The sequence below is a fragment of the Macrobrachium nipponense genome, chromosome 9 (assembly GCF_015104395.2).
Source record: "Macrobrachium nipponense isolate FS-2020 chromosome 9, ASM1510439v2, whole genome shotgun sequence".
In the NCBI taxonomy this organism is placed as follows: Eukaryota; Metazoa; Arthropoda; class Malacostraca; order Decapoda; family Palaemonidae; genus Macrobrachium; species Macrobrachium nipponense.
In genome coordinates this window covers 63,907,667-63,920,166 of record NC_061110.1, presented here as the reverse complement: position 1 = coordinate 63,920,166, position 12,500 = coordinate 63,907,667, and the positions used below count along the sequence as shown (strand labels likewise).

At 35.4% G+C, this 12,500-nt stretch overlaps 1 protein-coding gene across 7 annotated transcripts in view; it reads right to left on the bottom strand.

The window, feature by feature from the left end:
• Window positions 1–12,500, bottom strand: part of LOC135217998 (DIS3-like exonuclease 2) — a 445,369-nt gene that overhangs the window by 238,223 nt on the left and 194,646 nt on the right. The window contains exon 1 of one of the 7 annotated variants that reach the window (XM_064254134.1): window positions 1,282–1,637. The exons of 5 other annotated variants lie outside the window; for them this stretch is intronic. In XM_064254134.1, the coding sequence (XP_064110204.1) occupies window positions 1,282–1,298 (17 nt within the window). In that variant the 5' untranslated portion in view covers window positions 1,299–1,637. Of the gene's footprint in view, window positions 1–1,149; window positions 1,242–1,281; window positions 1,638–12,500 lie in introns of those variants that run through there. One more of the 7 variants, XM_064254128.1, reaches the window with a different exon arrangement.

The following is a 12,500-nucleotide window of genomic DNA, read 5'->3' as shown; positions in this document are numbered from 1 at the left end:
AAAGCTTTCGAATGTGAAAATTTTCCTTTTATTTGCAAATTTTCTACTTTGTGCCTACATACTTATACCTGCCATACTTGTAAAGTGAGGTAAGGCGACATACCCTATCATTAGAATGTCTGAACTTCTGATCAAAAAAAAAATCTCCTTTTTCATAATTTACCTTATTGTTTTCTATCTTTATGATGAGCGTGGCAATAATGTAAAAGAAGAGAGATGCCGCAGATAACTGTAGTAGCCTTTGCGTGAATTCTGCTTGGCCGTTTTATCTTTAGTAATTAAAACATATTCATCAAACGTGTCTGAATTATCAAGGCACTCGTGCATTGAAGTCAGCCACTGTCACCATCAACAACAGTCAAACTAAAATGCCTTCTCCTGAGCACTCATGATCACAATAGGCAGTGGAAAAGTAGAAACGACGGTCACCAATGAAAGAATCGGCGGCGAGTGACATTCATCTGAATATCAGCTGTCACCACAGTGCTCCACTCGAGACCAATTGCATAATCTCAGTCAGAGCCACAACACGTACTATACTTCAGCGGGTCCACCATTAGTCAGTCCAGCACTAGTAATCGCAACTCACTTACTTAGCACTTACATCATGACGTAAGTCCATCACACCTCACGTAAAACTTTTGTGTTATTTTTTAAAAATAAATAATTTAAAGCTAACCGGAGCAACACGCACAGATATATTAATAAAATGAACTTTCCTCAGTCCTTACCACCATCTCGCTAAAATATAATAATATTGTTAACATTATACACATAACTTAGAATCAGTATTGTTACTTATAAAGAAATGATCAAAACTGTAAGCCAACCAACACCATAAGCATTTAAGATTATTATATATATATATATATATATATATATATATATATATATACATATACATACATACATACATTCATATATATATATATATATATATATTATATATATATATATATATATATATATATATCCATATATATATATATATATATATACGAATATATATATATATATATATATATATATATATATATATATATATATATATATATATATATACGTATATATGTCAAATTGTAGTTCATTGGTTAGTAAGTGGAAATAATCAACTTCCGTGGGAGATAACAACAATCAATGTATTCGCACACTAGGGAATCAGCTTTCACAAAAATTCGTATGAGCCTTATATATGGTGCGTTTAAAAGCAGAGCTCGGAATGCCATTATTCGGCTTAGCACCCAGCCGAGAAAATGCCGCAACCACAGATGAGTGCCATACCTGTCTGACACTGTCATGACAGCGATGCCGAGGAAGAAGGGACGGTGCTCGTCCGCAAACTGTGTTTCCAAAGCGATCGTCGGAGAGGATCAACTGACTGACTTGATCGACGAGATCGTTCTGGTCCTACGACCAACTGTGGGAACGAAAGGTACTCGGGGCGCTGCCAGTGCCCGTGTGGTAAGTTGCTGCTGCGGTGCCCAGACACTCTCAACGCCACTCGATGTCAGGGGAGCCCAAAGCCTTCTGACTTGTCCACATGCTGTGTGCACCTAAGGTACCCCGTTCCTCTCACTCGCACTCTCCCTCTCTCACTCACTCTTCCAACCGCTACTACCTCTTCCTCCTCCTCCTCATCCTCCTCCTCCGCCACCACCGCCACCTCCACCACCACCAGCTCCCACTTCCAGTCACCCACACTTCTGTTGGTCCTCACCCCAAGCCCCTCGCACTAACAAATGAACGAACATCAGCCACTCAACGCCTTTCACAGCAGCATGCAATGCTTATCCAGCAACTGACAGAATGGCAGAGGACATTTCTGCCAGGCAACTAACATGACAAAAATAAAAAATAAAAGTGACAAACATGATCACAACATTAGGTGTAGTTCGTTATATGAAGGAATGCCTAATCTATGCAAATGACCTTTTTATTAAGGAGAACACTGATGGGTCCAAAATACTCGAGCATTTTTGTGGGATCAATCTGCAATATAATTAATAAAATCCCATACTCTGGCAATGGATCCAATTCGGTGGACACAGCTCTTCGAATTCCCTTCACCTATTGATTGAAGAGTTACATCGGACAGAAGGCGTCGCTTTTTCGACCCTGGAAAACAAATAAGATGACCATCGACTCGCTTGAACTATGTAAGATATTTATATTATGGAGGATTTTAAATGGATACCATTAAGCGTAAAATTAGACCACAAAAATAGAGAAAAACTTATATAAATACGAGGATTCATGACGTAGTGCATGATATTCAAGCAGCACGTAACAACGCGGAAACAATTAAAAGTAATTTCCCTCCATCCTCCCTCTGTTACCGGCATTGTGTTCGCTATCGTTATCTGTTACTGTTAGAGATGCTTTCATTGACAGTAGTCAGTATTCGTGGCGCAAACGGTCACTCATTCAACAATGTGAATTCCACCCTTTATTATTAGTCAAGAGTGACGAAAAAGAGTATTTGTCTCAATGAAAATGTATTGATTGATAGGGTGCAAATTGCCTGGCGTAATTACTTCCGGGGAGGCGGGAGTTAGAGTTAGTAAATGCAGTGAAGTATGCAATGCATCCTAAGACAATAATTGTAACAACAGATGCTGGCTACGAAAAATTTCTCAATAATCCTCCAATATTTTTATTAAGGACCTCTATGACACATTTGTTCAGAGTAATATAATCGGGGACTACCATTCTATTGCACATCTCGTCTTCATTCTGTCTCTGTCTCTATTTCTCTACTTCACGCACATACATGTACACACATACACACACGCACTCACACACATATATAGTATATATATATATATATTATATATATATATATAAATATATATATATATATGTGTGTGTGTGTGTGTGTGTGTGTGTGTGTGTGTGTATGTATGTATACGCGTGCATGTAAAGTAAATGAGTATCAAGTGGTATCTATGGTTTACTTGATAGGTGTGCAGAAAGAAAGTTGCGTCCATGTAGCTATATATGTGTGTGTTTTGTCGATAATTCACACGTAAGTTGTTACCCTTCCAAATATTAAGCCAAAAATGCCCGTTCATATATAATTCACTTTACCTTTTGCACCAAAAAGGAAATATATATGATAAGGGCATCTTCTCAGCCAGGAATTCTGCACATACCTTACTGTTTCGTAGAGAGGTAGACAGTTGAATGATCACTATTTATACAGAAGGAGATATGCATAAACTTATATATATATATATATATATATATATATATATATATATATATATATATATATATATATATATATATACATATATATATATATAAGCGGTTGGTACTGATATGCCTGCCATTTCCCTGTGGTATTCACTATTCGCTTATATAATGACGTCATGTGCATCTACTATGATTTTAAGCATAAGTATATACTATATATATATATATATATATATATATATATATATATATATATATATATATATATACATAGAACTCCTATGACAACAATAACAACTTGATATAAAGTGCTATGAAGAGATTATTTGGCCAGGAGGTAATCCGAGCAGCGGAGAGCGAAACCTGTCATCTGATCTCGGCTGCATTTTCATGCGGACGACATAGCACAATACACTCGAACAAAAGACATAAATTTCTGCTGCATTCCAGGGCTTTTCAGTGAAGTCGCCAACTGTATTTCCAATATCATTCTTTTTGATGCATTTACCTTGCTTCCTTTTTTCTTGTTGTTGCAAACAGGGTATATAACCATTTTAATGAAAATATTACATTTGGATTAAATCTTCAGGCGAGGAGCTGTCCAAGACTGACTCACGTAGTTGGTACAGTCACGTTACAAAGTATTTCATCAGTTGCCTTAAGGCCTGTCCACACTAGGAAACATTGCTTGCAAACACTTTTTATCATATATTTGTTTTCCATCCACAATGGAAAACATTTAGTGTTGTTTCTGTGTTTATGTGTATATATTCACATTCATAATACATGTATATGTTTTTTATACATATGTATATATATGCATATATGTATATATACACATGTACATTGTATGTATATGTTTATTATATATAGTATATATATATATATATATATATATATATATATATAATTTATATATGTATGTATGTAAGTATGTGTATGTGTGTGGATACAGGGTGTAACACGAGTTTATGCAAATATTGTGGGAAATGAAAGAAAAAGTTTGTTAGTGAGGAAAATTTTTGAAATAACCATTATCTATCTATTGCTGCTTTCGTGCGATAGAAGGTGGTAAAGGGAGGTCGGTGCATCCTAGGATGTTTTGGGGCCGGGGGTTCGGGGGAACATAGAGAAGGATGATGGAGCGAATAGGCCGATGTGAATAAATTACCTCCCAGTCAAATGAAAAAAGGGAAAAGAAAAGAAGCCTAATTGAATCTCCCGGCCATCAAAGGTAGGCTTTTTCTTTTTCTTGTTCCTCCTCGAGTGCATTAAAATAGCCAAGTAGATTACAGAGGCTATTCCACCGACAAGCATCCTGACGACAACCGAGGTCTGGACAGCAAACATTGTTTGCAAACAATTTGCACACTTTGTTTGCAAACAATGTTTCCTAGTGTGGACAGGCCTTCAGTGTTTCAGACAATAGGTATATATGGAAATATTCAGCAACCGGTATCTGGCAACTATTCGCCTGGCCGCGCAGGCGCACGATGTGCTATGGTGACAGTTAAGGTTTCTGTTAATTGCTTACAGGTTGCCTTAGAGCAAGATCCTTTTCCTGCACACGACTGGCTTACTCTAAAACAAAAAACCCAGTCACTCGCTAATGGATATTATGGCAGGCGAGCTAAATAATATTGTTTAAAGGAAATTAAAATTATTATCCTTTTTTCGTGTTTCTTCTTTAATAATTCCGGCATTCATTTTTCCTTGTAACTCGGCCTAACCATTTTTTCGATCTGAAGAGGATTTTATATAACACTCACAATTGTAGGCCTGTATGTTTTGCATATACAGAGTTAAAAACAAAACCATTTCTTATATTTTGCTTATAATATATATATATATATATATATATATATATATATATATATATATATATATATATATATATATATATATATATATATATATATATATATATATATAATGTAAAATAAAATAAATGTTTGGCTAGGCCCAATGATCCTTGCCAGGTCTGTACAGAAAGGCGGAGGATCCTATAATATGCTGGATGATTTTGTTTATAAGCATTTGTGTGGTATTCAATTTTTAAAAACAATAATATGTTATTTTACAGCCGTTAGGCCCAATGTATAATTGATCATTTCAGTGTTGAAAGGCCTAATTCTGAAAACGTATGGCTGAGGTCTGATGTAGTCACTCCTTGAGAGAAAAATGTTTACATTTCCATAATGAGGTGAACAGATAATAAACAATGTATTTCCATATATCATTAATATCCGTAATGGATGGTAGATTATATTGGTTGTGAGCAAGAGGCTGAAACGTAACATTAAAAATTTCCATTTAATAGAATAATAGCAACTAATAAAAGTTCAGTAAATGCTTTCGAGTATAATTAAATAACACCAACATCTAAAGATAAGTCAATGACTATATTCTTTTGAACAAAATTAAAAAAAAAAAAACACTAAATTATGCCTATCCCATATAATTAGTAAGAGTGCCGTTTCTAGCCAGTTTCAGTTTATGAATGCTACTCACATCCTGATATTTAGTGTAATTCCCAAAAGCACCGATAACTCTGTTCATACAGATGTCGTCATCAGTTACGATCATTCTAGACCTATGGGACATCATTAAACCATTTATATATATATATATATATATATATATATATATATATATATATATAATATATATACTATTCCAGTTTTTCTTCTCTGGTATATCTGAATTCTTCTTCATATTTATAAAAAGATATTCCGTCAATTTGATGTTTATCACCTAAAAATTCGGTGTTCCAGGCATGCCAACAGAACCTCACACTTCACGCCATTTCACCACCCTTCAGTCAAGCGGAATGTATCTATATTAATTTACGGAAGTTATAAATTATTATATATCTTTTATATTATATTTCATATGCTAACTTGAAATAACGTATTTTTCTTTTAATAGAAAGATCCTTAGACAAATGATAACTAGATAACATTTGGTGAGCCAATCTCTACTCGCTCGCGTGTACTCTGTTGGCACGGTTGGTAGGTCTGTTCATATCTACACATCATGAAATATTTCGGTGCAGTTTTATTTTTTACTTGTGACAATAGATTCCAATTTTCAAATTAAAAAAAACTCAAACTAATCATTGTATAGAAGAAAAAAAAAACGATCCGAACGATATATTTCGTAAAGTGATGCAATATTTTATAGCGTAATTTTACATTACGACGCGGCAAAAGACTTAAATTCTAACATCTGACACCCTTCAGTTTCTCTTTTGAATCTCCTTTGGACGACTTGTGCAGAAATGTGTCAGTAGTGTATAGACCTTGGCTTAAATTAATATTATTTTCCTTAGTTGCATGAATGCAGAGTATAGGCTATATCTGGAGGCAGCCATTTTTCTTGTCATAATTGTACTGCTGTTAGGTGTACAAAAAGACCGCCATATTTTTTACCAGTTCTTACTAAATATTTATGCTGATTCATTTCAACATTAAATTCTTTACTTCTTTGACCACAACTAACCATTAAGGAAGGTAAATCCCAAATTAAATTTGTCACTTATAGCTTGAGATTTGACTATATAAGAATTTCACATAAAATTAAAGCTAAATCAATACACACACACATATATGTACACATATATGCATATCTATATTCTTAAATCCACTGTAGAAAGGTGAGTGAAAAACTGGGGACTTGGAACAAGTACTTTTGTAGTTTATTCCACATTTTCAAGTTCACACTGAATACAATAGAGGCTGACAGACCTTTACATAGAAAATCAGGAAAGTGGGCCGGGGTTACAAAAGAAACAAGGAGAGAGGATCAAGGGACAATCCAGGATGGAAATATGTTTGTATAAATAGACACACATATATGCATATGTGTGTGTGCGTTTGTGTGTGTGTGTGTTTGCGTGTTTGTGTGTCTGCAGATGTGTGCGTGCGTGTGCGTGTGACACTAAATCATTTACCCTGGCAAGGATTATCTCCAGAGAAAACAATCAGCAGTTTCGACTACCTTCATCCTTTAGCTGCTATATCAAGGATGAACCCCTGTGCAGAGATATTCCAGCAACTCCCGCCACTCCGTAGCCCTTATCAGGAGCCTCGTTACAAGCAGATGCGCCTGCCTGCAAAGACTGCACGCATCACTCATTTGACAATTTTACTCTCTTTGACAGTTGCAAGATACTAAGAAGCTTTCGTCCTTCATCTAATACCTCACGCTACTATAACATGTTACACTTGTTTGCAAATACCCAAACGGTTTAACCGCTTCCATTCGTTCATCATCCAAACTAACATTAATTTCTCTAGCCCTCTGGCTTCCATTTTCAATACTTTTACATTTGTAAACTGCTTCATATTCCTTTAACCTGCCTCTGCAGTTTTTCACCATATCATCAGAAACTATGTGCTCGATCTCAGTCCTTTCCCAGCATCCACTTGTACTTGTACTTGTGTGTGTGTATATATATATATATATATATATATATATATATATATATATATATATATATATATGTATGTATATATGTATATATAGATATATATAATATATATATATATATATATATATATATCTATATATGATATATATATATATATATATATCATATATATATATATATATATATATAGTATATATATATATGTGTGTGTATGTATGTACATATTGAGGAAAAGTAGATGCAAGAATTAAGTAAATGTCTTCACAATATTAACACTTGAATATCAATTTAACCTATAAGCATTCCTGCGCTACAAAAATTAGGACGAGGCAAAATGATCTGCAGTCGGTTCAGGAGAGACGAAGACGCAGATTAGGAAATCGTTGACCAACAACGCAACAACACGACACACTCACACGTACCTACAGCACCTGGCTGCATGATACATCGCCTAATGTCGTGTTCGACTTATGCAACGCATGAGATTCCCGCAGTTTGGAAAACCATTTTCTTCTCTTCTTTAGATCAAATATCAACTGAGACTTTATTTTCTTCTTCAGACCTATAAATTCTCGGAAGGCATCCTTTATTGCCCAAGTCCGGTTTGTTTGCAAGAACCATTTTTATATATTTAAAGTAACAAGGATTTCTCAAGTCATGTGTCTGAATATGCCTTGCTCGGAAAAAGAATTCATTGTTCACAACCATTCACGAAACTATAGTCGATTTTAATGCACACACATACACACACACACACACCCATATATATATGTATTATATATGATATATATATATATATATATATATATACATATATATATATATATATATATATATATATATAGAGAGAGAGAGAGAGTAGAGAGCAGAGAGAGAGAGAAGAGAGAGAGAGAGAGAGAGAGAGAATTCAATCTATGCAGCGAGACTTCTGAAAGGACCAGTCGCCGGTGCACGAAAACTCTGCGCATTTTCAACTCCGAATTTACCAACAAATGCGAGATTTCCTGAATGGAGACGACTCCGGTTTGTCCTTGGTGCAAAGCGACAATTAAGAGTAAAGAATGTGGAGCACGATTGGGGAACAGGGAGGAAACATTGAGAATTAAGGAGACAGAACCAGGACGTTGCCATCCGTAATACTAATTGGTTAACGATTCAGGAAGGTTTTAATTAACCTGAAGTTTACGATAGACATCACCTGGTAAAAAGCCGAAGTTTCGTTACCCAATCTAAAACAAAATATGACTCGTCAATATCCCTGCGTTGTGATTCAGTGATTTGGTTTCGTAAACTATAAAGTGTTTAGTCTACTGAATATATATATGTGTGTGTGTGTGTGTGTGTGTGTGTGCATATGCATATATAGGAGCTTAGGAAGGTGTCCATGATACAAACAGTAAAAGGAATCAAGTTGATTATCACTGAAACCTTTCGCACATGAAACTTCATTGCATCATCAGTCTGTAAAACGTTGGATCGACTCGGAGGCTGCTGAGAGTCAGATATTGTAGCCACATGGGTTTCAGCTTCCGTACTGGTCAGAAAATAAAACAACCTGAATTTTCCAATATCAGGAACCACGCTTCTAATTGTAAAATTGAAATCCAAAAAGAATCATTCAAAATAATAGATTATGTCAAAAATCCTGACCATCTAACTACCCTCTCGAGTCGTTATACATTAAGAAACTTGTTCCTTCACTCAATAGCAATACCTCCTCAGCAACTCTATACCTGGCATAGTTGACGTCGTCTTCGTCAACTGATTTTTAGTCATCCCATCTTCTCTCTACATTATGGACGGTTGGTGTTTGGGTTGTTCTCTCTCTTTTTGCCTTTGTTTGTTTTTACTTTGATCCTTTTAATTTTTAAGACTATTTTAATATTTGTGAGTTCCTTTGTTTTTATCATTGATTGTTATTCATGTCTCTTTGGTCTTTTACAGACTGATGATGCACAGAAGTTTCATGTGCGAAACGTTTCGTTAATAATAAACTTTATTCCTTTTACTGTTTGTATCATGGACACCTTCTGAAGCTCCTATATATTTATTTAACTGGGCCGCTATATATATATATATATATATATATATATATATATTATATATATATATATATATATATATGCATATATATACATGTGTGTGTGCAGTATACATTCTTATGTGTATGTATTCAAAAGTCAAGAAGGACAAACAAAGCAGAAAACAGACCCATAATAACTTCTTAAAAAAACTAACGTCGTTTTCCCCTTATATAGTATAAAACTAAAACCGTATTTCAGATATTCGTTGGACACAAGTGAATACGGAATACGGGGTTCAGCTTGATCAGCGGCGTTTTTCTCAAAATAACGTAAATCACCAAATATGACTTTGAAAATTACTAAAAGACTATTAGCAAATTTCGACATGACAAACTTTTCCTGTCTATCTACCTGTCTGTCGATCTATCTATCATATGTAAAGGTAACTAGAAAGAAAATAATTGTCTTGTTTGATCAGTGATTAGAAGAATTACTTCGATCAATCGTGCTTAAATAATTTGAGGATAATAACTGGAAATCTAAGATCAATTCCTGCAGCCACCGGCATCATGAAGCTTAATAAAACAATAGCCTTCGTCATACGCGGTGAATAGAGAAAGCCCTCGTCCAAATAAACAAAAACATAGTACAGCATATGCATATATTGGCTGGAATCGTTCAACAAAGGCTCACAACGAATGTCCGCTGTGCTCGTTGAAAACGCGGCTGAAATTGACTTGTGAAAGAGAAGCTTCGTGGAATCAGTTTTAGGAAAACTCCGACATACTCTTTTCACGTATCAGAGCTTTGGAATGTCCGTTTCCCTCAAGAGACGATTACCCCTGAAATAAGCAACCTAATACCAAGTATTTCATGATGTAACGCCATTTAAATTACTGTGCATTCTTCCCCAATCAATCGATACTAGGATTTTGACAATAAATGCCATGATCTTCGATCTGAGGGATAACTTCAATTTGATCCACATAAAACTTCTCAATACGCAAATGATGATCATTTACCTAATGCCTGTCAGTACCTGCTTCACGGTCTCCATCCACATCTTCGTACTACACATTGAAATGAGTATAAGAAAACAAACACGATTTCTTCCCACGTGTAAAGTGTCACGCGTAGAAGAAAACACCAACTGCAGGTAATCCAATACAGCAAATAAGGCGGAGGAGAGAAGCATGAGAGAGCAAGACAAAGACAAATCAAAACTGATCAAACCTGATCGTGAACGGAATAGGCGACTCCGAAGAGACGGTAACTTGATCTGGCCTCTTTCACGGTCTTTGCTTCATCAGATAATCCAATGTTTCTTTCCCAACAAAGCGGCCTATGGAGGACTGAAATCGTTGAAGAGCCTTTTAAAACACTCATTCGAAAATAGCTCGTCATCAGAAATAGTACTATCCCCGTAACGACTGAATTCTCGAATTGAGATCTCTGTACATTTCCAGCGAACTTCGTTACTACTGTCGACTGGAATTCTCAGTATTGCTGTAATAACCTTACAAGTATCTGTTTCGGTAGACACCTAAAACTTCTCTTCATCCAGATTTTATTAACCAAAGAAAATGACCGGAAGCAGTAACATTTAGAAAAGCATTGTTCATCTAAACTTATCACAAACTTCAATCAACTATAATGTAACCTTATTTGTTATACTGAACTGGAATATTATTTTTCATTTTACGCTTCTGCATAAAATGTCAATTTTAATGGCCTTCATTTGCTTTTTGCTTTGTGCCAGACTAAATCGTCAAAAATCTGTATGTCAGGAATAATGTCGCTGGAGCTAATATGACACTTTTTGTTTCTTTAACCATCTAGCAGTCCCATCTTCTTCACTGAGATGCTTCCATACCGAGAGCAGACAGTGTCGAAGGACAAAGTGTCGAAAGACAATATATTGAAGGACAAAGTATTGAAAGGACAAACAGTCGAAAGGAAAAAGTTACAAAAGGACAAAGTGTCGAAAGGACAAAGTGTCGAAAAGGAAAAGTGTTGAAAGGCCAGTGTCAAAAAGACAAAAATTCGAAAGGACAAAGTGTTAAAAGGACAAAATGTCGTAAGGCGAAAAAATCGAAGAGAGAGAGAGAGAGAGAGAGAGAGAGAGAGAGAGAGAGTCATGTATGACTGGTCTTTCGATTATCTTATAGCTCCTTCCAATGATGTTTGTGATTTCTTCCATAAACTAACGGAGTCTCTTCATGAAGAAACAGATGAAATCTTGGGAGAATTTTTACAATGTTTTGAGGCTACATGGTTGGGTATCATCTAAAAGGGAGGAAAGCCAATGTTTGCGACCAACTTGTGGTTACTTCACGAAAGGGTTCAATATGACCTGCAAAGAACTAATAACTCAGTCGAAGGTTGGAATATTGTATTTCATAAAACAATGGTAATTTGTCGCCCTGCGGAGGACAAGCTCTTGAGAAAGTTTCGTCCGGAACAAGCCAGCACTGAAATGATTCTAGAACAAATGAAACAAGGCAGAGATGTCATAAGAAAATACAAAAAATACATAATCCTAAACGAAAGACAGAGGCATTTTTGTGCATAGACGTCAATGCTGGATTGGGGCATCGTAGAGCCTTCGCTCACGATCTTTAACTAAATTTTGATGCAATAGTTATGTTACGAAGTTTTTCTTTTATACAAATACATGTGTATTTTGTGATAAATAAAATCTTTTATTTTTACTTTTGTTTGAATGTCCAGATGCTTGTTAGCGTTGTGCTGAAAAGTTTACCTGCAGTCCAATGTAAGGTTACATAATGGACTTATAAACGCACACACACTCACATACAACCACACACACACACGCACACACACAGAGG